The sequence below is a fragment of the Pleurodeles waltl genome, chromosome 5 (genome assembly GCF_031143425.1).
Source record: "Pleurodeles waltl isolate 20211129_DDA chromosome 5, aPleWal1.hap1.20221129, whole genome shotgun sequence".
Classification (NCBI taxonomy): Eukaryota; Metazoa; Chordata; class Amphibia; order Caudata; family Salamandridae; genus Pleurodeles; species Pleurodeles waltl.
In genome coordinates, this window is record NC_090444.1 from 806,453,039 (window position 1) to 806,479,189 (window position 26,151).

At 41.4% G+C, this 26,151-nt stretch overlaps 1 protein-coding gene across 7 annotated transcripts in view; it reads right to left on the reverse strand.

The window, feature by feature from the left end:
- Nucleotides 1–26,151, reverse strand: part of LAMA2 (laminin subunit alpha 2) — a 3,379,260-nt gene that overhangs the window by 30,156 nt on the left and 3,322,953 nt on the right. For all 7 annotated transcript variants that reach the window (XM_069234829.1, XM_069234828.1, XM_069234823.1 and 4 more), the window contains 4 exons: nucleotides 23,056–23,168; nucleotides 18,307–18,496; nucleotides 10,046–10,201; nucleotides 6,157–6,310 (listed from right to left, as the gene is read on the reverse strand). In XM_069234829.1, the coding sequence (XP_069090930.1) occupies nucleotides 6,157–6,310; nucleotides 10,046–10,201; nucleotides 18,307–18,496; nucleotides 23,056–23,168 (613 nt within the window). The remainder of the gene's footprint in view (nucleotides 1–6,156; nucleotides 6,311–10,045; nucleotides 10,202–18,306; nucleotides 18,497–23,055; nucleotides 23,169–26,151) is intronic.

Genomic DNA, 26,151 nt, shown 5'->3' on the forward strand with positions numbered 1-26,151 from the left:
CTTTAAGATATTTTTGGCCTTGTGTCACCCAAATAAACTACCTTTATTTTTGGTAACACTGAGTATTGTCTTTACTTGTGTATAAGTACTGTGCAACTATAAGTGACATTGCATGAGCTTTGCATGTCTCCTAGTTCAGCCTAAGCTTCTCTGCTATAGCTACCTCTATCAGTCTAAGCTGCTAGATCACTACTACATTTCACTAATAAGGGCTAGATGGACTTCGTGTAAGGTGTAAGTACCCAAGGTACCCACTACAAACCAGGCCAGCCTCCTACATTCACCGCCCCCACCCACAGCGCAGGACACAGACTAGACCTAATATTTCCATGAGTGAAAGTGCTAAATTCTTCCACACCACCAAGGTAACACGGACTGAGCACTATATCATACACGTCACCATCGATTGACTGCATGACAGCTCAACAGGACCCCCTCACTCCCTCGCTGCAACTGGGGCAAAGTCACAGAAACTCCTTTTATCACTGCCTTCAAGGACACCATACCCAGTCCCACAGACACCCTCAAACTCCACGTCCAAAACCTCTCCAACTGGCTCTCATCTGCGGCAGACACCATCGCCCTCTGAAAAGCACCACCAGAAGCAAACCCATCAAGCAAGTCATCAACTGTGGACCCTCCAACGCCACTGCAGGAGAGACACTAGTGCTCAGGCAAGACCCCTGCCAACCTCAATTCCTTCAGGTCCGCCCTCAATACATACCACTACCAACTCAGGAAGACCAAGAAAGAAGCACTCACCACCCAATTGGAAGCAAGTGCCAGCCACACCAGAGAACTCTTCAGCATTGTTAGAGAATCCTCCTGCCCCTCCACCACTGAGAACACAATCCAGCCCACCCAAGCCCTCTGCGACAAGCTACTGGACTACTTCCAGCACAAAATATCTGAGATGACCACTAACTTCGACCCCCAGCCCTCCAATCTTGATCTCCCATGCACCCTAACCCCCCCCACCGGATCACCAAATGGAATAAGTTCTTTACTGAAGACACAATCACCATCATGACTCCATCCACTCCAGGTCCCCCACAGACTCCTGCCTACATCACTTCCACACCCTAGGAAAAGAAGCAATTGGAGCATCCCTCACTGAAATCCTCAACACCTCCATCTCCAAAGCCACTGTCCCCAATACCTGGAAACATGCCAAGGTCAAGCCCCTCTGAAGAAACTCTCAGCCAAACCCAACAAGCTCAAAATCTATCAACCCATCTCGCTCCTCCCATTCCCCACCAAATGCTTGAAAAAGGCCATCAACCACCAGCACATGGACTACCTCGAACAACCTGCTTGACCCATTCCTATCCAGCTTCCGGCCAAACCAAAGCACTGAGACCTCCTTGATAGCAGCAACCAATGACATCAGATGCCTCCTCGACTTCAGGGGGGGGGAGTGGCCCTCATCCTCCTTAACTTATCTATAGCTTTTAACACTATCTCCCACCACACTCTCATCACCAAGACTCCAGAGCATCAGCATCCAAGACATTGCACTCAACTGGATCTCCTCTTTCCTCTCCAGTTGAACACAAATGATCCTTCTCCCACCTTTTGTCTAAGCCCCAAAAGAAATCATCTGTGGCATCCCTCAGGCCTTCTCCCTCAGCCCCATCCTCTTCAACACCTACATAACTCTGCTAGCAGATGTCACATGCACCCACAGACTCAACTTCATCTCCTATGCCGACAACACCCAGCTCCTCCTCTCTCTCACAGATGACAACACAACCACCATACAAACCAATTTTCAAAACACCATGATCGACATTGCCTCCTGGATGAAGACCAACTGCCTCAAGCTAAACTCAGACAAAACAGAGATCCTCATTTTCAGAAACAAGCCATCCCCCTGGGATGACTCATTGTAGCCCGCTGCCCTCGGTCCCTCACCCATATCCTCCAGCCACACACCAACCTTCGAATCATCCTGGACACCCAACTGACCATGAAGCAACAGATCAATGCCATCTCCTCTGCTTGCTTCCATTTCCTCTGCATGATACACAAGATTTTCCAATTGATACCATCTCCACCAGGAAGAAAGTCACTCAGGCCCTCATCTCCTGCCTCCTTGACTACGGCAACACACACTACACTGGAACCACGAAGCATCTCTTAAACCGCCTCCAAACCATCCAGAATGACGTAGCAAGACTCATCCTCAACCTCCCCAGAATAACCAGCATCACGTCCCACCTCAGGGCCTTCCACTGGCTCCCCGTACAGCAAAGATGCCTCTTCAAATTCCTCATGCATGCCCACAAGGCCCTCTACAATGCCAGACCCGCCTATATCAATTACCAGAACGACCGATCCGAGAACTTTGCTCAGCCACCCTCGCCATGGCTCACGTCCACCCGCATCCACCGCAAATGCCTCCGAAGGGGTTCCTTCTCCTGCTTCGCCGCCAAATCCTGGAACACCTCCCACTCCACCTGCACACAACCACTTATTTGAAGGTCTTCAGAAAGCAGCTCAAGACCTGGCTCTTTGACCATCGTCAGCTGGACGAGACCCGCAGCATCACATCAGCACCCGGAAACCTCCTGAGGTGACAAATTTGCACGCTACTATACCCCCTGATTGGTTGATTGATTGATTGATCAATCTGAAGGTTTTCCCAGAATAATCCATTGCTCTGTCAGTACATCACTGTGTGAACTGTATTGATGATTCATTCTGTTGCAAAAGGAAGACCTTGACAAATACACAATCTACAGACAGAGTTATGTATTTCGAAGCATGTTAACAGAGTCCATGAGATGTATGTTATATCCTAGCAATCCAAGCATTTTAAACAAAAAGAATATGAGAGAATGCCATGTTATGTTTAACATGTTATCCTTCATAGAAATTTAGTACAGTGTATCTCGGATGTCTCCAGATTCATTAGCTCCATTAAAAGCACAACTGAGCTTATTCTATTGATGTGCATTCCATATAGCACTAAAATATGAGCAGTCCAGTACATCAAAGAACTGTGGGTTGTCTGGTTCTGATAGTTTTGTTTATAGATGTGTCAGTTAAGTAGTTGTCAGTGAATGCTACTCAGAGAAGTAACCGTGGCCCAGAAGTACAAAGGTAAGTGTTTGCGATTATCAAATAGCAAATTTGTGCAATTCGCTATTTGGTAATTGCAAAGATCAACGTGCAAATGTGTGTTTGACACATCTAGTGATTCCTAGTGGGTGGAAAATAACTCTACCCCATAAATATAACTGAGATAGGTCTTGGTTGTCAAAAACCACAGGGATGGTGGCCTGCTGGGGTCGGTGACTGCTTTTCAATAAATCAATTTCTTATTTTTGGAAATGCAGCCCATTTTCCTTAAAAGAAAACAGGATGTGTTTCAAAAATTAAAATGAAACGTTTTCTTTTCCCTTTTTAATGGTAGGCAGTGATCCTTAGGACCACTGCCTGCTTTAAAAAAATTTTTTTACAACCATTCACAAAGGAAAATGGGTCCCTTGGAGACCCCTTCCCATTTGCGAATGGGTTACCACCTACTTTAAGAAGGTGGTAAAATGCGAATGCTTTGTGACCGCACTTCAGTCTCAAAACATTCATATAACCACTGAGATTCGGTATTAGAAAGTGACGCCCTAAACATGCTCCTTCCTAATACCGAATCGCAAACCCAAATGGTAACAGATTACCGAATCACAATTTGGCCTGCATCCAAAAATGACTTTTTGTGTTTGCAAATGTCTTGATTCTGTGAATCGGTCCTTTTATGAAAGTAAAACAGCTTTGTACATCTGGCCCCACATTCACCCAAAGAAGTCGGATCACTCAATGTTAACCCCAATATTACTCGCAAAAACACACACAGTTATGATCATCATAGGTACACATAGTTTAATATCATTGATGGAAACACCTGGTGATCCAAATGAAAGGACAGTGCACCACACATGAGTAGTGACAGTATTGATAATTATAACGTGGAAACAAAGAACAGAAACGTATTGGCATTCACACACAACTATTTCTTAGGTAAAGGACAACATGTGTTCTTCCCTTTTAGTTTGAATGCCCATCCCTAGTCACAATTTATGAGGGGCCTTCATTGGGTCTGATTGGAGAAAACTTCAATAATACACGATAAAAGATCCCCATATAATACTAACACAATTGGGGAAAAAGCAGCAAACTGGCTACATATCTATGGGGCAACACCTTTGAGAAAAAGCATCACTCTGTTACCTAGTGTTACTCACACTAACTGCAGCTCAGTGCTGCCTTTGGATTCACATTGTCAGTCAGTAACAAGCACAATTAAATATATTCTGTTAAAGCGCAGTCCATATACGTTATATTTGTTATTTACGCAGATCACGTCTTCTTAATGGCGAGGTTACAAAATGCACTCTAAGAACAAATGTATTTGGTATAGGGTTTCTGCGGTCATTGGATTATGTTATCGCTAAAATGAAAAAAAATAAAAAAATTCATTTAGACGCAGAGAACAAACAGGAAGCTTGCACATTCCAATTGAGATGACAAATGGATGATGATTAATATGCTGATATATGACGTGGTCACATAGGTGGATGGATGATTAATGCGTTAATATATGAAATGGTCACAAATATGTCTTGTCAAGAGGGAGCTGGGTCCTTAGCAATGGTTATAAAGATAACAGATATGTCTGGAAACAGAAGCAGAGCAGGGGAAAAGAAATGTATGACTGTCTTAGGGTCGTGGCATTATTAAAGGGATGTGTTTTTGATCAAGATAGGGGTTGGTCGGGTCCCCAGTGTCTTCAATCCAGTTAGCCAGAACGTTGCTCAGTTTGCGCCCCAGCTGTGCCATTTTCCTGCTACGGAATATAGAATGTATTTTTCTGAGTGGAGTGACGGGTAAATCTACTTGGTTGGGCGCAGGTTTCCTTCCCTAACGTGGAAACTGAAATCACTAGTGACATGTAATGCTACATTCATGCATCAAGTGAAAGCAAATACATCTTGTGCTGTAAGATATATTTGGCATGGTAACTAATACGTTGCACATTCTCACGTTTGCGACATGTTTTTTATGCTTTGCACTAATGATTCAAAGGATGTACCAAAGGATTTTACCCATTCTGTGTCTATTGGAAAAAGCTTTCTTACATATGGCCCCGAATGTGTTAATGCAATTAATCCACTCAGTCATTCATTTAATCTTTCCCAAGTGCGAAATTCACTTTATCTTATCTGATCGTTGTCTTATGAAAGCATCAAAACTCCGAGTGCATGAATTTGCCACTTGAATTGAGAGTTCATTAAAAGTGGAGTTAGCTTGTCTTAGAGCATTGTGAGCAATGGACCATGCAATCTAACAGATTTTAATGTTTCCAAACCTTGATAATATCCACACCACCATACCTACTATACTAAATTCTATGTGTGTCATCTGACTCTTTGTGGCCACAACAGGTAGGCTGGTGGGTAAAGATGCATATTTTGAATATAGGCATGACCTTATAAGCCTCAACAACACCTCAATACAGCCTAACAGTAGCAAAGCACATAGGTAATATATACACAGTCATTAAATAATGCAAAAATCTTTTGCAGTAGCCAAAGTAGGACCCAGTATTTAAGCTTAAGCAGTAGTTTCTCGGAACTTATTCCTAGGAGTGGACATTCTTGGAGGTCTTAGTAGTAGCTAATCAACGTTAATACAACTTGCTAACGAATTATCCGTCACTGAAATCAACATAATTGTGTTTCACACACCCCTGCTCTACAACCTTAGTAGTCATTCAACGAATTCCACTACTAGTAGATAAGTTACCTTTGTTTGAATGTTTTTGCTTTTTCAGGCTTATTGTTGTGCTATATCTACTTTAGGGAAGCTGCCTCGTTCCTTAGAATGTGTTGTAGGGAAGTTGTACAGATGCAGCAGACAAGATAGATCAATTGGAACGGGCGTATCTTTGGCAATATTTATTACAACCGCCTTCCTATGTCGGGATAGCGGTGAAATCTTCACTCAGTGATCCCACTGACGAGACTCTGTATTGAGGATGCCTCAGGAGAGTGACAGCCACAGTCCAGTCTTTGGTAAGCACATCTAAGAACTTAATTTACAGTTATCAAATCAATTAAGATGCTCTTGTAACATATCACAAATGAACGAACCCACCTGCTTTTGCAAATCCAGTTCCATCAAAGTAGGTGCCCTTCTGTGCATTAGCGAAACATTTTCCTACGTTGTAGCTTGAAGTGGGGTTATCCAAATCAGTGGGAGACTCTGCCATTTTAAACCTTTTCATGCAGCCTTCAATGCTATATAGCACCTGTGTAAAGGGTACATGTTAAATGATTAAATAATAATGCAATGTAACATTGTGCATATACAGTTTGAATGAAGGTAAAACATTATATAACATTTTCACTGATTCAAATGATCTGAACAACCTACTGATAGACAAAGGTCCTGATTTGGAGTTTGGTGGATGGGTTACTCTATGACAAACGTGACAAATATTCTGTCCACCACATGTGCATTATGGAACTTGTAGTAAGGCTGACAGGATATCTGTCACATATGTTATGGAGTAACTGTCCGTCAAACTCTGAATCAAGTCCAAGTTTTTAGATTGTGTTTCTTGCCAAATTAGTTTGAATCGTATGTATTTATGAAACATAAATCGTTTACAATTATGCTAGGCTTCATGTGATACTAGCTAGTCAGACTCACAGTTATCTGTTTTTGTAGGTTAACAATCTTTCAAGCTGTGGGAATGCAGATATGTTCAAAGATTCTTGAGAAAAGCTCATTGACCAAAGGGGAGATGTCAGAATTGAACCTCTGATGCGTGTAGCGGACATTACACATGTATGTGACAATTTAGATATTCAAAAATTTCCATTCATATTTAGACTGGAAATTCCAGTTTAACAGCTAGACATGTTTTCCATAGGATCCAACTGGTGTTATACGCCCTTCACAGCATATAGTAATGAATTGCTAGGCAGAGTGGAAAATTAGAAACTCGAAGAGACCAGAGCATGGTAAAATGAGTCCAGGTACAAGATAAGCTCCACTTAAAGGTTATGGATAGTGTTCATTACTACACATTACAGGCACATTTTCTCCTAACTCTATGCTGATTATGAAAAACCTATCAAGGCCACCAAGACTAAACACAGCTTTGAGAAAGAACGAGTAGTAGCAAATGCTGTAATTACTATAGAATGGGAAGTTGGGACCCCAGTCATTCCCATAAATTCCAACAACCTTCACAGTCATTTGGGCTCATGTAACTATGCAAGTTCCCTATAGTCTATATATAATAATTGTGCTACCTAGGAGCATAGACAGATACTAGGGTCACAAATGGCGTAATCTGAAAGTAATTTCACTATTTTTTGTAAATTTTTTAGCATAAGTCATATACATGAATTCTAATAGACTAAACGATGGGAGTGTAAAATTCTACCCTGCTATGCATGGAGGCAACCATCAGCGACCTGATGTAGCAGAAATAATAAGCTGTCACTCACCTCTGTGATCTGATTGGTGCAGGGATGCTTTGGGGATCTGAAAACAATATGGCCCATATTTATACTTTTTGATGCCAATCAGCGCTTGGGCAGATTTGCGTCGAAACGTTTACCACCGGCTAACGCCATTCCAACGCGCCAGCCGGGCGCCTTATTTATGGAATGACGTTAGCCGGCACTGCGGCCTGGTTTGCATCAAAATAAATTACTCAAACCGGGCAGCGGAGGCGTAGGGAAGAATGGCGGCTGTGCGTCAAAGAATGGTGCAAGTCAGGTTAGAGTGACTCTTACCAGACTTGTGCCATTTTTTGACGCACAACCCCCATGGAAATGACTCCTGTCTTAGCAAAGACAGAAGTCATGTCCCACTGCCCAATGGCCATGCCCAGGGGACTTCTGTCCCCTGGGCATGGCCATTGGGCACAGTGGCATGTAAGGGGGCCTATGTTAGGCCCCCCATGCCACTTAAAATAAATTTAAAAAAATACTTACCTGGACTTACCTGCACTCACCATAGATGGGTTTCCCCATCCATGGGTGTCATCCAGGGGTGGGCTAGGGTGGCAGGGGCTGTCCCTGGGTGCAGGGAAGGGCACTGGTGGACTGCTTCCATGGTCTTCCACCACGGAAAAGAGCCCACATGTCCCTTAACGCCTGCCCTGACCAAGGTGTTAATTTTTGACGCACATCGGGATTTACGTCATTTTCCAGCTCCGCCTCCCAGCCATGCACCATTTTTGCCCGGTTGGATTAATATGGCGCACAGGTGTTTAAGTCATATTTTGGACGGGAACACCTACCTTGCATGTCATTAACGCAAGGCAGTTTCATGCATCCAGAAAACGATGCACACTGAGAAATTTTGACTTTCGCGGTGTCGGGCCTCAAAGTATAAATATGGTCTTTGTGTTGGGCCGAATTTGCGTAAAAATAATTACGCAAATCTGGTGCAATGCTGAGTATAAATATGCCCCTTGGTGCGATTGTGAGGCCAGTCCTTAAACTGTAGGAGTGACTGTGAGGGCAGTATTTAATACTGTGAATGGAAAAATTCTAGGAATCTGGAAGTGGCTGGTGTCCCAAAATACCTTTCCCATCCTCAGTCTGTGATAGTGAAGGGATGCCAAGATGTCTGTCATCTGGTGAGCCTTCCAATAGCCTTTATGGCCTATTGTGTGCTGATAAATTCCAGTGGATTATCCAGGGACTTGTTGCCCTAACTACTGTCTACCTCACCCTTACTTTAAAGACTTGCTGGTGGTGGGACCATCACAACACAAAAATATGTGAAAGATAGACAACCTCTGTGAGTTGCTATGCATGGTGAGATCTGGGGAGTAATGCAAGGTCTCTGTGTGCCAAAAAATATCTTTGCCTTTGTTCATGTGATTTACTGGGGAAAGTTCTGCTATAGGGCTCAAAAGATGTAAAGGTCCCTGCACTCCCTGTCTGAGCTATTATGCAATGTGAAGCAGTGAAGGCGGACCTGAGACTGTGTAACCCCAGTACCCTCCTATCTCCTCCTTCTCTGAGGCCTGCTGATACGAGAGCCATCACTTTAACAGTGTTTTTTTGATGCTGCCGAAATTATCTAAGGAATGGAGTATACAGTTCTATAGTAGTTAGAACATATTGGTAACAAAAGCACAGGGTTGGAAAAATGACACAGATAAGATTTTGGAGTTGGACTTTCATTTTTAATAACAAGTACTGCCATATTCTTGTTTAAATTAATTTGTAATATCAAGCAAATTCCTCACTAAACACACAGATGTGCATTAGAAGTAGCCAATTATCAGCCAATAAGTACTTTCTCCTACACGTGTCTTATCCTTTGGTAGCCATTGCACTGCATCTGCTATTCTGTGGTCTCTCTGGGGTGATGAAGAAAGTGGCAGAAACAGAAATTAAAAATCGGTTTAAAAACTTCCTTTTCAGTTGCTTCCACTCAAGTCTTAGGGACTAATTTAAATGTTGCCAGTCCCGTTTTTCCACCAGGACAGAATAATTTACTCTGTTACCCTGATGGAGAGGACCCCCACCAAATTTAGAAATGACCCACAAGCCTCAGGCCTCTTTCTTCTAACACTCTACGCTTCTTTTCTTTTTGTCTCTCTATTGCAGGGTCTTTTTCACTTCCTTTGTCACTGTTTTCCTACCTATTGCTTCCAATTGCTTTCTCCCTTTTCTGGTTTTCCCTGTATTGCCCGGGTCAAATGTGAATGATGAAATATAAGTCCTGGTCCCCCATACAATGAGCACCTGAACCCAACATCTCTATCACCGTGTATAAATTAGCACTGTTTCTACACATATACTCTCCCTTTTCCCCGAGAAGTGCAAAGTAAACCATTGAGAGGACATACAGTCAACTTGTGGTATCATGAGCAGTCAAATGATGTCTGTGAACATTTGTCTACCCCCAGGCATTTTCATCAATCAACATCTATGTCTAAATTCTATGTGATAGAGGCAGCAAAAGATGTTAATGTATCTGATCAGGTAAAAAAAAATATACAACTTACCGGCCCAATCCGTTGAGTTTTGTAATTCACTGGCAATCCTCCAATATACAGCATTCCTACCACATCCAGGATATCAGCTGTGCCTGGGCTTACAGTGTGATTTGTTACATCGTCCACAAATAGGGTACCTTCTTGCTTGGACCTAGATATTTTTATCTTTGATAAAGATCAAAAATGAAATATCATTACAATTATAAAAAGGGGTTTTCCCAATCAGGCACAATTTTATCATTTAAACACTCACTTTCTGTTGGTATAGAAATACAGTGCAAGAAAATTTCTATAGAATAACTTACAGGTCCAAAGTGAACAGAAGTGGAGTTGGCATGAGGAGAAATGTATAATAAAATCAATGTAGTAGGGTATGTTTTTATTGTTCTAATTTGTTTGAGTTTTTAACTGGAAGCGTTTAGTGTGAATGCCAGATTCTAAATCTAGTAATTTTCTGCCATGACATAGCAACAGTTGTTAACAAAAGCTATCACCTACTATTGTTACGTCATAAAGGAATTCCAATCTGCTCTGGCTGGGGTCTCACAGAGCCTGTCAGAGCAGCTCTGGAAACATGGAAGACAGCTTGCATAGTAGAAGGGAGGGAAGGCAGAGGGAGTGGAGTGGGAAAGTGGAAGGAAGTCAGGTATTTTTTTAACATTGGAGACAAGTAGTTTAATCTATGGGTTCCTCATTACTTATCTACCCCTGCGTAGAAGCTGAAAGCAGAGGTAGATGATTTTGAGGGTGTAATTAGGTAGCATATAATTATTAGTGTTAGTTTCAGGGATATTCCTTTTAGAAGGTAATGATGTAATGTTCTAAGAATGTTTAGAGTTGAGAGCTTAGAGTGGCGACAGTTGGAGATTGGGTGGCGTTGTGGTGGCTGAGATGTTTTTGAACCTAAGAAACTGGAATAAATAACATGGACATTTTTCTGCGGTGTTGTACTTTGCTTCATGGATGCCGGCTACAGGTTCTCGAACTGCAGAGGATACACGTTTCAACATCATATTGCACAACAGGAAAAGAGATTGTTTTTTTTTTATTTTTTATAAAAGGTACTGTTCTTATCTTTCTTAGCTTTAGCTGCCTAGAATGTTTGAGGCATGCACTACTTTTTGAACCTCTTCAGTGGCGGTGTACCCTGTTCCCCATTCTTCAGGGAGCACAGCCAATGGTATATGCCATATGCTTTATACTGTGTGCTCTTTACAAGCTTGCACTTGGTCTTTATGCTCCTCATCTCATGGCACCTGTTGGTATTGGGGGTCAGCTGTCAGCAGAGGTGACTGCAATCAGGTATGAGGGGGAAGCACATGCTTATTGCAATAGCATACAGTATAATTTAACTGCTGTGGAGCTGGATTGGTCACATGAAGCAAAATACAGGTATGGGAGGTGAGTCCTTGGAGTGTGTGCTGTGGTAGCAGGATGCTGTCCATATTCTTGAAGGAAAACATATTTTGAAGATGCTTGTCTCTCTCTGAATATCTGGTTCTCTCCTCCTTCTGTATTATTGGGCCATTTGTTGAAGGAACATGGTGTTGTGAAAACATACATCCAGAATTTCAACTGAAGTGCTGAACCAGTAACTGTTTGTTATAGTGTTCTGAACGTCTTCCCTAACCATCATTTGTAGGTAACCAAATTTGGCTTGAGTGCTTCATCGATCACCAAAAGTGAAGGTGTGGTGGCAGATTTCAGCACTTTATATCTGGTACAGCAGTATGAGCTGAATTCATTGTGGTTGTGTTTCATAATACTCTTACAGTTGTTATACTGTGCTTAGGTTTTTAGTTTTCTTCTATTCGTTCACTGTTTTCCTCCATTTACAGAATATACAGTCAGTCATGCAGAATGTTACCCTCCTCCATTTTTTTTATCTTCCCTGCAGAACCTACAGTTAAGTCATCTATGTGGAAGAAAGTGTTCGCCCAATAGGCCAGAGTCTGTGGTACCTCTATGATTGTGGAGAGGAGGCCTTCTCTCCTTCATCGTTTAGGTCCTGAGAACCAAGAAGTTTTCAAACATCTTCCAGAACTAGATGATGGTGAAGCTAAAGTCTTGAATGAGTTTGAGGTGTGCATTAAAAATCAGACACATGTTATCTGCCAAAAGTAACCACAATCTTAAAGAAGTACTGTTTTGGCAACAGATTAAAATGCCACAGGAATCTGTATGGAAGTATGTCACTGACCTATACAAGCTTGCTTCCTATTGCAAGTTTGTGGGTCATTAGAGGAACAGATATGAGATCAATTTATGTTAGAATGTAATTTAGAGAGAATATGAGATGAGGTATGACAGAAAGATGACCTTAAATTAAATGAAGTGTTGCTTATTGCGGAGAGGAATGAACACTGTCTTGCATGTATGGATGTGATAAAAAGGAAAATGGTTGTTTATCTATGGAAAACATACACAGTGTTATCAAAGGTAAGAGTGCTGAAGTGTTCTGAAAGAAAAGGCATCAGACTCAGTCAAGTCTGTTCAAGAGAAAGATGATGATGAATTGGTTGGTTTGTTTCATCAGGACTTTGCTAATGTATTTTGTGATAAATTAGGTTGCTTACCAGATTACTCTCACAAGCTAATAATGAAATAAGATGCTATTCCAGTTGCTTGTAATGTACTAGGGGTCCCCTTTGCCTTGAGGCAGGCAATGGATGATTAGGTCGATATGTTTAAAAAGACGGGATTATTGAAGTGGGGGAAACAACTGAGTGGGTAGCACCTGTTATAAGATCACCCAAAGCTTTGTGAGATGTAAGAACGTGTGGGTATCTGGGAGGTCTGAATAAATCAGTGGTGGTAGACAGGTATTCTCTGCTCATCATAACGGATATGTTATCTCAATTGGAAGGAATGCTCAATTGGAAGGGGTGGTGTGTTTGCACGCTAGATTTTAGGTTTGCTTACCACTAGATTAAACTGAATAGAAGTTTCATGTATTAGACTTTGTTCATCTCTTCATTTAGTGTCTTTAGATTCACAAGAATGCCATTTAGTCTGATATTTGCAATATCAGCTTTTCAGAGGGCCATGAAAGATGTGTTGGGTGGCATTCCTGAGGGTGAGGTCTATCAGGATAATGTGCTAATATTCAGAACAATGCAAGAGGAACATGACTTTCATTTGAGGTCTGTACTAGTCAGATTCAGGAACAGGAGGCTCACACTTAAGGAAGTCAAGAGTAAACTTAACCACATGGCTCTTGCATAGTTAGGCCAAGGGTAACTTGTGAGGGTGTGAAACCTAATGAACATTTTGTGAGAACAATCAAACATTTGCCATTTTCTGAAAATAAACATGATTTGGTTAAATTTTTAGGCATGGGTCAATATTAGAGCAAATTTGTTCCCCAATTTGCTAGTCACACATGTAACATGAGAAAGTTGTAATAAAAGTGTTTTTACATGGTCGTAACAATGTGCCTTGGAATTTCAAGTTGTAAACATTGGGTTGTGTAATGCCCCTACATTATAAAGCTTTAGTACTTTGAAAAAACCTTTCTTGGTCACTGATGTTGTGTCCAAAGGGTTGGACGCAGTGTTAAAGAAGGGGGAATGACTCAATAAGAGGACTATAATCTTATTTTCCAGATGTTTGAGTGGTTCATAGTATAGATATTCTGTTATTGGAACAGAAGCTCTGTTTATATTCTGGGCCATCAGGAAATTGACAACATTTCTATCTGCTTTTGAGACCCCTTAATCAATTTGGTTCATCAGGGGCATTTAGGAATTTGCAAAACCAAGGAAAGAATTAGGTTACATTTTTGGTGGCCTTGTCTGGGATGCCCTGGTGGGGAAGGCTGTCCAATATTACCAAGAGTGCAATGACAAAGCTTGCAAAATGAGAGTGCAGCCAATGGTTGTGAGGAATCCCCTGGAAAACAAATCATGGCAAGAAGTGGTGTTGGCTATTTTAGGACCTGTGACTAATAGAACAGGGGAGTAGTACTTGTTAGTTTGTATTGACATGTTTTTCACATTGGCCGGAAATACACAAATCCCAGTGCACTGAAACACATAATGTTGTAGTGTTTAGAAAGGAAGGGATACCAGATTCCATTCTCATGAACAATGGTATTCAGTTGGTTCAATTGGTCTCTCAAAAAATTGAAGGTTTTCTGTTTCATAGGATGATTAGCATAAGAAGTTTTCTCTGTATCAACAATCAGAGTCCAATGGGTTGGCAGAAAGGTTTAATAGAGTTCTGAACGAATCTATTCAGATAGCCAGATTGCATGGTAAGAAGGAATTTGGGTTACAGTGAAGATATGGCGTATTACGCTACATTTTTCACAGGCAGAGTGTCCTTAGAGCTGTTTGGGGGTAGGAAACCTAATTCACTTATGTGTCCTCTATGGATGAATCATATGAATGTTGGCTCCTGTGATATATCGGGCAATTGGAGAAATAAACAGCAGGAACAAACGTTGGCAGGAAAAATGCTAAAGTTGTGGTTGGTGACTTGGTAAGGGGAGGAATACCTTGAGGACATATCAAGCTTTCAACATTTTTATCACCACTCAAGGTGGTTAAACTGATCCAGAATGCTGCACAATTGGAAGATAATCTCATTTTGAATCTGGGTAGAGTTGTAGGTGTGAACTGTGATCCTTAAGGTGTAAGTGAAACTGGGAATTTACACATAGAAGGCAGTAATGAGCTCAGGAGGAGTGGATATCACTCCCCCCGTATTACGATCACCATAGGAAGTAAAGGGATCATAATACGGAAAACGGAATATCTGTCACATGTCCAAGATCTAAATCAGACGTTATGTGTGTAATGTTTAAATTTATTGCTGTCATTGATACCCGTAACACATTTAAGTTTTAGGATTTTTTTTCCTGTAATATTTGAACTTCTTTCTGCTTCTTTTGTTTTCCTTTAAGGTCTTTTTGTCTTTGCTCATTTTAGTGTTGTACAAAGGGTAAGATGTGTGGTATGTAGCGTTGAATTATTACTGTTGTGAGATCAGCTAGAACATTTCTTTTAGAAGGTTGTAATGTAATGTGGAATAGTGGATACATTTGTATACCAAAGAAACTAGTATAAATAACTTTGAAATTATTTCTGCAGTATTGTACTTCACTACAGAGGGTCATAGATAACATAAAATCATACATGGGTAATAAGTGTATTTTATGAATTTTTCACCTTGTGGTTCAGAGTGAGGTCATAAACAACTCAAACTTGCCTCTGGTTGTTTATTTGATGTGATTCAGAACTGCTATGTAAAAAGGCAAATTAATCTTCCTGCATCACATGACCCCCTGTCTACACTCTCTTCTCTTCCAAAAACCCACTTGGGACTCTTGTGGAAGCCAGATAGGGGTCATATATGGGTTTAGAAAGTGGCTCTTCGTTAAAACAGTAATATTCCATTTCAGTCCATTCTCCTAGGTCTTTTGTTTTGGACTTTTATATCTTAATTTAAACTTTGTATTTTCCTTTTTAGCTGGGTCACCTGTTGATCTGCTTGAAGTCAAAGTCTATGAGACTTATCCAACTTTAGTGCAGGAGCAAAGGACGGATGCAATAGGCCAGGTGCAAGAAAAAAAGCACCCTTGACTGCTTTTGGGGTAATACACCACAGCAATAATCAGGGTTAACTGGGTGTCTCAGGACTATGAGCCCTGGCACCTCTCCACCTGCTGTGCTAATGGTAGCTACAACCCCGTCTGGATCCTTATAAGGTAGTCGAGATAAGCATACAGTAGAGTGGTAGAAGCATAGCTTAGTACACACTGCAAGTACCTAAATGGGTCATTGTTCTTTCTGTTTTCTTGGAGATCCCTATTAGAAGCAATTATTTGACAAATTACAAGATTGATTTGTCCAGCGTATAAGAGTGACTTAATTAAAACCATCTTCCTTCATATTACGAACCAGTGAAAATTAGCACTAAAGGAAACATGGGACACAGTGTTGTGAAAAAAGCACAGACGGGATGTGTAACCTAACTACTTGTCGATAACTGTGTTAGTCATTGAAACAGAGAGTGCTTCTCATATATTTCGACTGACTCTTTAGGGCAAACATTATTCCACACTAAAATAATTTCAATTCACAAAAACTCTGTTCCTTCTAGCCCATTTAATTTAAAGGTATGTTTCGCTAGCTCACCCACTTATTACGGTGGACCAAAAAGTTGCCCAATGAGAAGCCACAGTGGCTCCCAATTCAAAAGGTCTAACACCACACGAAAGTCAATGATCAAGAGCTAAAAAAAAAAAAAAGCATTGGTAAAGCCAATAAGTCTGTCGCCGGTTGCTAACCTTTGGCTTTGTAAATGCCTGGGAGACATTTTTATAAATCTGTACAAGTGGACTACTTTTACACAGAGAGGTAAAGCAATTTATTACCCTGTGCTTAATGATGTATACTGTGGTGGGTGGAAGAATGTGAAAGGCACACTTACAGACCAAAGGAGGAGCTGGCTGAAAGCCCCCATAAGTAATTATGAAGTTAAATATAGGCCCTTTAAGTGTGGGTGTGTGTGTATGTATGAGTGTGTATCTATATATATATCTACATATGTACACGCACTTGAAGTGCTTCTGTGCAGCCGGAGGACTGCCTGATCGCCAAGAGTACTTGTTTACATTTGATCCTGAACTTATTAATATATACAGTCCTCCGCTGTCACCCACAGAAGAGACAGTACTCCGGGCAGCATTGAAATCTGTTTATTTTGAAGTTAGGCATGATGTCAAGTCAAGACGTCAACGTGTTTTGGCTTTCCCTAGCCTTTGTCACGATGTTTGCATTACAAAGCACACTATATTTCAACATCCCTTTCAACCCACAACATAAATGATGGGCAATTCGCCTAACGTATTAAAGCTGATAACTGGTGGTTATCTTTGAAAGGTATTCATGTGTGGAATTTGCAACCCAAGTGGACTTGCAAAATTCTCCAAACATTTAATCAAACCCCACATCAAATTAACTGGTTGCATACCAATAGTGCCCTGACACATAACTAAAAATCTCTGACAGATCCTTTATGCCAAGAAAATCAGTCCATGGTGAAAACAGTATGCCCCAAACAATAGAAAACCAAAGATCATGCTTTGAATTCCCTCTCTGAATGTTCAACACATCATTTTCAAACAAAGACCCGTATTTATCCTTTTTTTGCACCGCATTTTATCATTTTTTATGCAAAAGCAGAGCAAACTTACAAAATATAATTGTATTTTGTACGTTTGTGCTGCTTTTGCGTCAAAAAATGATGCAAAGGCAGCACAAAAAAAGTAAAAATATGGGCCAAAGTTGCAGAACCACTATTGGACAACCCCAGATTAATGGAGCTCCAACGTGCTCAATGTGTTATATTAGGTAAAACATTTTCAATTAATATGGGACGATTTCCATTAAAAAAAATGATTACCTGAAATTTTGATTCCTGAGACCAGGCAGAAACACAAGTTTGAAAACGGAGCATACATCTTTTTACAATTCCCACACAGAAGGAATTGTAGGAACATGAACATTTATTATTTTTGTTGTTACATAAAAGGGGAAACAAAATTTAAGAGAGTATAGTTTGTTTGTTATTTTTATCATGACAACAGCTGGGAAATTATGGTAGATTAGGTGGAAGAAGGCAACAATGAAGCAGCAAGAAAACATTTAGGGACATGTAGCCAAATGCAGTTGATGGCTTTTATGTGAGGTGCAGATGGGGAGGCAAAACCAGTGAGAATAAAAAAAATGCAACTTGTAACAAAGAATAAGGATGCCTGTCAGTAAGCAGCTGAGGAGGGAGAGTGAGATAGAGTAAGTGGTAAAATGAGGAGCAAAGGTTGCACAGATTACCTGGCGAGTAGAAGGAGTGAAGGGAAATGGAAAGGGTAACACCATTAAGGTTGATGATCAGACAGAAAGGAAGACACAGGAAGGTCTTCCCACAAACGAGACAAGGACTGGGGCAATGAAGAACTTATTCTTTAAAGCTATGGTGGTGGAAAGATAAGCCAGTGGAGGAATAGTAAAGCAGGAGCTTTGCTAAGCATTGGATTTAAGCGAATTAATTAAATCATTTATCAAATATAAAAATGCTTAAGCATCAAATTGAACCACTGGACGTATTTTCCTTAACAATTCATTGATCGTCTAATCTATTATTTTTCTTTCAATCAACTTTCCCTAAACTGAACTGTTGATATCTTTGTTCCATTCTATTTCTCTATTCACACTCGCTCTTGCCCTTTCTCTCCTGCTGCACCCTCAACTCCACAGTTTGAGTACCTTGTGCCATTGTCCATCGTTTATCTTTTTCGAAACCATTGTGCTGGTGTTGCCCTTTCCCAAGTCATAGCTGAAGTGGGCCATTCCATCCTTGATCTGAACAGTAGCAAAATCAGCGTGATTGATTCTGGCCATGTAAAAAAGCAAGCCCGACTCTGCCTCTGTCCGGACTTCAAACTCAATAGTGAGACTGCAAAGAAAGAAGAAACACATTTATGGATCGAAACAAATAGAACGAAAAAATGTTTTCTTTAAATATAGACCCTATATTCAGCAAGTTCATTTTCGAGACTCTTATTCTAATGTATACATAAGTGAATTCTAATTAGATCTCTGTCATACACGGCTGCTGTGAACAGGAAGTTTGTACTGTCTCAGAATCACTCCCTCGGCACCATGCCTGTTGACTGCCACACAAGCCTTAACAGGGATTCTCACACTACCAGCTAATTCAGCAAGGCAACACCGAGAGGGGCAAGGGACCATTCCATGGCATAAGCAGTGAACTACACAGTATTTGCTTCAGGTGAAGACTAGTGCCCTCAATACGAGTGGCCCTGTAAAAGAGACAGGTAAAACCCTGCCCATTATTACCAGCTCCAGGGCCTGGTATTACAGGGTGATCACAAGTTGACCCCTAGAGGTTCCCATGCACTGTGGAAATTATTTAGGAAATGATATAAACTCATAACCCCCTTTGGATTACCTAGTGACAATGTCCTCCGGGTACGATCTGGAGAATCGGTCCTTGGTAATACCGTACCAGTTGTGATTTTCAATGGGTCTTGTAATTTCCATCGTTAACTGTACTAGGAATTGTGGGTCACCAGTAATGAGGACAGAAGAGAGGAACCCTAGGGTCCCACAGTGATTTAAAAAAAAAAAGCTTTTACATTTGCAGAGGGGTGTGCAGAGCAGGGATTTGCAGGAAAATATTTCAGTAGTTTGGCAAACAAAATCTTAGGGCCATGGAAACTCTTACTTACATTCCGTATATCATAAATCCTCCTTTTTTCCCAAGCAATTCTTTATTGCTATGCTTGCAGACACAGAATAGTAAATCATCAGCCTTTTACATGATTGCACATGCCATCACAAACACAATCAAAAGCAGATTCCTGTGGTCAGTCTATCCTTTAACCTGGTCCCACCCAACTATTGATCTGTGTTGTTTAGAAGGCCACCACTCATTGTGATTGAAGTATAACCGATAGCACCCCATCTTAAAACTGTAAAGATTTTGTGGCAGCTAACTGGTGGTGGTTCAGGAGAGTCTTATTTGCTTCAGGTCATTATCCTGCACTTTCTTCTATCTCTCATTTCCAGGAATAGGAGGATGTGCATTAATTTTCGAAGCATCACTTGTCTGGCTGCCAGTTCCATATAGTACTGGCTGGTGGATCCTTTTCTAGCGGTTAGGGGTGGGAGACAGTCTCCGTTAGAGTACTGGGTGGGGAGTGCTGAAGCTCCTCTGTGTCTTCTGTCATCTCCAACTAGATGGGGGTATGTTACAGGGCCCACAATTATGGCTCTGTTATGATGCATCCTAGGTTCAATGCATCATACATTCCAGAAGGTGAGGTGGGGGAGGTTCTGAGGTGGTTGGTTGACCGGGAGCCAGAGAAGGGGCTAGACGCCTGATTGTGTTGTTTGTCTAATAAACTTGATTTTCCAAGTTTACATGCCTCTCCGATATTTGCTCGCAACAGGCTCCTAGTTTATTTCTTCTGTGGGTAGTGTACTGGTGTGTATTGCCAGGAGTCCACAGAGGGCTCTCGTCCATTTTAGCTGTCAGCACTTCTAAGTATGTGTCCGTGGGACGCAGAGTGGCCAGTGTAAATTCAACTGCCCCTACTTATTATTTCAGTTTGACCTGGTCTACTCTCAATAGGCCCATGTCTAGCATAGGGGCATCTATTTTCAGTTGTAGTGAGGTCTTTACATATGTAATTGGCTGGCACAATTTCTCAAATTGCTCAGGGTGACTCAGAAGTTTGTGCACCATGAGGGCCTCCGATGCCACTCTTGTGGGTCCTGGTGTTAGGGGAAGTAAGCCCAGTCCCCGGATTTTCACCCCCTTTGGGGAAACGTAGTTTGACCATTTTAAATCCAGTATCTGAAGGGGGATGTCTTGGGTTAGTGTGAGGGCTGTCCATTGGGATCGGCTCATACCCAGGGCCCCCTTCTATGCAACAGTCTCCAGACAGTGTGGGACTTCTTTGAGTCAGTCTCATTGCCTGTTCGCTCACCCTAGGGCCACCCTTGCCCCTGGTGTTGTTCCCCTGAAATAGGTTGGGAGGGGGAAGGTAGCACAGTCTCTGAGGAAAGACGCCAGGGTACGCCTTTGTTCCAAATGTCTACCCACACAGTGTGTGGTTTCTGTTGAAGCTAACGACTATAAGGCCTCTGTGTGCCAGTGCTTCTGTCCTTACCCTAGGCATCAGGCTCTCACCCTAATCGGGCCTCACTTCACCATTCTCGTCTCAAGACTAGGATGCTGAAATTGTGCAGTCCTCCTCCGCAACAGACATACAAGGGGGCTGCAGGGATGCACCTCCACTCAATGTTTTACTCCCAGTGGTAGACAGCTGTTATCTATTTTGAGGCCTGTGCTGCCAACTGCTGCACAGATGCTCTGTGCCTGGGCTTCTGCCCCATCCGGAGGCATTGGGCACACTGAAGCTAATCGCGGCTGGGTTGATGCCGATCTATTCAGGCCTCCCAATGCATTCTAAGATGTCCTCAGCAACAGTGTCGCCGATTGAATGCCTGTTTGCTGCTCCTAGGCCCCCTCCACTTCTCGTGGTACAATGTTGTCTCGGGCACTCCGCTGTCTTCGGTCCCAGCCACCCTCAGGCCCCTGTGGTGCTTCACAGCTCTCTTGCCTCCTGAAGCCATTTTTAAAGCACTGCACTTCACAGGGGGATGAGTGGGGCACTGGGGGACACAGTAGAGTCCCTGCCACCCAGGGGAGCCCCGAAAATGCATCAGGATATGTAAAAACAGGAAAACGGCAGCCATTGTCAAGTTGCTCATAGCTCTTCCATCTTGGCAGCCATCTTGATTCCTTCATCTCAGAGATCCTCATAATAATGTTCAGGCAAATACAATCATTTTCATCATCGAGTTTTGATGCACTTTTTGCTTTTTTAAAGACAGGTGGCAATCTGGGGACACAGATTAGCATGTTTAGAAATTAGAATGTCACAGAATACACCGAATAAATAATAATATCATTATGTGATAAAGAGGACTGAAGTTAGGCCCGTATGAGAAGGGATTTGAGGGATAATTGACTTTAGTCTAAACCTCAGAACGGCCCTTCGGTGTTGCCTCACGTCAATTTTACAGCATTTTGATACAGCTATGAGAATCACTTTATTGTGAATAGGAGCCTAAAAAAGTTGGAAGTATGCATGTCTTTCCGGCAGACACGGAGGACCCGAACTTCAAAGAGGCATTAACCAGGATAATGAGGTCAAACATGCAAGAGGACAGCAAGTTTCTTCGAAAAGAATTTTCAATAGAAAGAGGTTTTGATGTAAGAAATTGTATAAACAAAGCCAATGATGTTATGCGATTCTCTGGCTCTCGTCTTTTCTGCACAATTATAGATTTACCATACTTGAAACATAATTAGCCCCTGCTGCATCATTTGCAGTTTTCTACAAAAATGATCTTTCTGTATCGAAAAGTATAAAATATTGCTAAATAAGTCAAAATAGCACTACAAGTGGTGCGGCAAAGTGGCAGCCCTTTCATAAAGGTTAGCTTGTCACCTTCCAGCAACCATGTCATGCATTCTGGTGTTCCTGGAAATGGTACTAAGGAGACGAAACATTTGCTCAGACAGTATTATTATGCGTTAAAGTCACGAACTAGTTAATAAATGTCCACGTGGGATTTCCCACCTAAGAATAGTCAAACTGTAGCAAAGAAGAAAGTAGTGGCAAAGAGTTATAGGCAAAAATGTTCTCTATTTGCATTTGAAGTAAGTCGAATGGTGTGGTTCTTGATGAAGTGGCTTCTGAAAGATTAAGCACCCTCTCTTCTCACATACGCACTGCACTTTAGAATCCTCCTCAAGCAGCTTGATGTGCACAGTCGGCATCAAGACATATTCTGCAATCTTACTGTAAGCATGTGTAACTCTTAAGTACGGTACACATTCTATAGATCAGGGTTTTAAGAACTAAAATCACAACTGCTAACTGTAAAGTGTCGCTTCATAGTGGACGTCCTACGCTAAAGACATATCATTAAGGCAATGTAGTTCTCCACTTGCAGAAAGTGACTTTAACTCCATAAATTTGGCGCTAGACTGGTCTAGCACCAAAGTATAAATATGGAGTTAGTTTTGCACCGAATTAGAGTAAAATAAAATGACACTAATTTGGTGCAAACAAAGTATAAATATGCCCCTACATTTCATGCACAAAGGGGTTGAGTCAAATTCGAGTTTTGGCAAGAATGATATGTAAATCATGCAACATTTGCTTTTGACTTAATCGTTCATATTATATGCGCAGTTTCAGCCTTGGGCAAGGTTTTCCATCTACAGCAACCTTTCCAGGAAGGTTGGCCTGGCAGATATTTTTTTTCTGAAATTGATTCTGCCAGCCATGAAGTATTAATTGCAGTCTTTAGTTAATAAAGCATCTATGTGAAACAAATCGAGTACAATTTCCACTCATCATGTCGCCATGCCAACTGAAAACTCTGAACAAAAAGTATTGTTATTTGACATACCTGTTCTTCACTTTAGTGTCATCAAACGCAATAGCTATGTGGCTGTTCCGTGACAGGCCAAACTGTTTACCCCCCTCCAGTGTTACTGGCTGTCTCTCAGCTGCACAAGAGCCCTGAAAAAGGAAAGAAGTGTTGAGTTGATATTTAACTCCTGGATGTTTGTCCTTAGAGCTATTTGTGCCTGATGAATAACACATAGGTGTATCTTTCAGCGAGGGCACTGTAAAGGACAGCAAACTAGACAAAGGAGCACCCAATTCAAAGACCATGTTATCAGTAGCTGACAAACCCCACTGTCTTTGGTGTTTGTGTGTTCTTAACTCACAGAGCGGTTAGGGTATAGGCCCTCTTTACAAGCTTGGGGGCATATTTATGGCCAAGTCACGCAGTGCAGTGCAGCAAGTCACCTTGTTGCGCTGCTCTGCATGATAAGGGCAGAAATGTGCCATATTTAAGGCAATGAAGCACATTCCTGTCCTGCCCCCTGCGGTGGTGCACAATGCGCTGCCTAGCACCAGTGCAGGCACCCTTGCGCCTGCGTTGCATGCAGGATTGTTTTTGTGCAGGAAGGGGCACCTTCCTATAAAAAACAATCCTGGGAGGCTTTTTCTTCTATGTGTGCTGCAGAGTGCAGCGCACAAAGAAAGAGGAACAAACAAGGAGAAATAAAGATGTTTCTCCTAGTTGTGCCTCACCTGGAGAAGCGTGTCTTTCTGGCACATTCCTAGGTCTACCTGTTTTTGCGAATCTGGGAATGCATCAAAATCCAAGGCTCATAAATATGCCCCTCAGTGTTAAAGTTCGATCCCATGTCAACAGATGTTTATGCAGACATCAGAATCAGAAGTTGTGTGATAACTGTTTCCTCACAGACAAATTTTGGCAGGTCGAACCTTCTGAAATTGATTGGAGGTTAAGTCTTGGACAAAAGCCAAATGTGGAATTAGATGTGTTCTATACTGTTTCTGCATGTTATGCCTCATTTCTAAATTAAAAACACACAATAGAAGGTATTTACTTCACAAGGTAAATATCCTTCCCTGGGTTAATGATATTTAAATGGTGTGGTAAATAGCCCATACTATTCCTCAGATCTTTTACTTAAGGCCTTAATGTCAGCTCCCCAACGATAATTCTATGAAACCATGAAAAGGTGTTAAAATGCAATATTTTCTAATATTTGAACCAACTACTAACTTGCAGACATCTAACCATGTGACATTTCTAACCTGCTTTACAATTGTCTACCAATGTATTCCCCACTGTTCAACAAAGTTGTTTACTTCCAGTAAGAGATTTATCTAGAAGGGGCTATATATTTATACGAGACCCAGTATGGATGTCATGCCTGTTAATGGACTGAAATCGCAATAGTCGGTGTGGCAGTGCTTACATTTTATGGTAGCCTTCAGCACTATAACTATAACTTGGGCCCCTGCCATGCATAGTTTTTTCGCCAAATATTTTACTGCAAATATAAATGATGCTATCAAAGATGTCACGAGAGCTGTAATTTGTGGGGTAATTAGCAGTGCATAGCAAGGGCGCGAGTTACAGTTACCTTAAGGCACAAGTTATAGTTACTTGAGATAACTATACCAATAACAGGTGAATTTCCCTGGTTATATAAGTTTTAAACGTGAGCCTAACTATAATGTCACTGTCACCTTTGTTTTTTAAGTGAATTTCTATGCTTTTTTTAAATCTCAATTTTCTAACTATAAAGTCCCTGTAACCTCTGGTTCTTTCAGTGAATTGTTATGTAAAGTAATTTTTTTTAATATATGTTAATTCAACCACCGCTGCACACCTCCAAAGGCTGTGCGCAGTGGGAGTTGGCCACAGCCTGTCTCTCTCAGTGTGAAAATAAGAGTGAGAGAGTTTATCTGGGTGTGAAAATGGATATGAGAGTGCCTGTCTGGGTGTGAGAGTTGGTGTGTCATCGTCTTTGTTGGTCTGTGTGGGTTTCAGTGGGTCTGTGAGTGGGTGTGTAAGAGTCTGAGTGGGTCTGTGAGTGGGTGTGTGAGGGTCTGAGTGGATCTGTGAGTGGGTGTTTGAGGGTCGGAGTGCAGCTGTGAGTAAGTGTATGAGGGTCTGAGTGGGTCTGTGAGTGGGTTTGTGAGTATCTGAGTGAGTCTGTTAGAGGGTGCATAAGGGTCTGAGTGGGTCTGTGATAGGATATGTAAGGGTCTGAGTGGGAGTGTGAGCAGGAGAAAGAATTGAAAAAATGAAATTGAGAGAGAGAGAAAGAGAGTGTGAGGGAGAGAGATGGAGAGTTTTTAGGCTCTGATGAACGATATACTTAGAATGGGATATTTCTTAACAAATTGAAAATAAAAATGTATATGTCAATTTAGAAAAGTGAGATCACCTTTCAGTATGAACCTTCAACTTTCGAAGTTTAAAAAAAATTAAAGAAGGAAAATGATCACGGACACACTTAGAATAGAGCCCTCAACTTCCTGTATGAGGGTCTTTGACCTTAATCTTTAGGCCATAGGTGACTCCTTACTGGGATGCTTTTAGATATACCTATGACAGTCAACCCACGCATGTGATTACAAAGAAACATGAATGTTACATCACTAGGAAGGTTTAACAGTCAAAACACTAGTAAATAAACAAATACACTGCCAATCGATACTAAAATTTGAATATTCAGCCTACTGAGTGATAGCACAAGACCTTGACAATTAGGCCAGAAATGACTCTGTTCCATTCTACATCCAAAAGTAACTATAACATTCGTCCCAAACTTCTTTCTAGTCTGACTTTTTGAAGTCATTGTATAGAGAGATCATTGCAATGATAATCTCAGAAAGAGATATGCATACATATATAGATATATATATATATATATTTCAAAAGAAGGGATTTCTCTTTCTGCTTTGTCAAGAGAAAAACCGCACTCCGTCGTTGTGCAAATAATAATTGAACTTTTATTACATCAGTGAGATTACAAACAAACAAGACAGGAATCCCCTGACGCGTTTCGGTCACACCGGACCTTGTTCACAGGTGTCTCCTGTGTACTGATTTAGCGCTTTAAATAAACTACCTAGACTCAACAGAAAAAATACTACTAAAATTGCACCT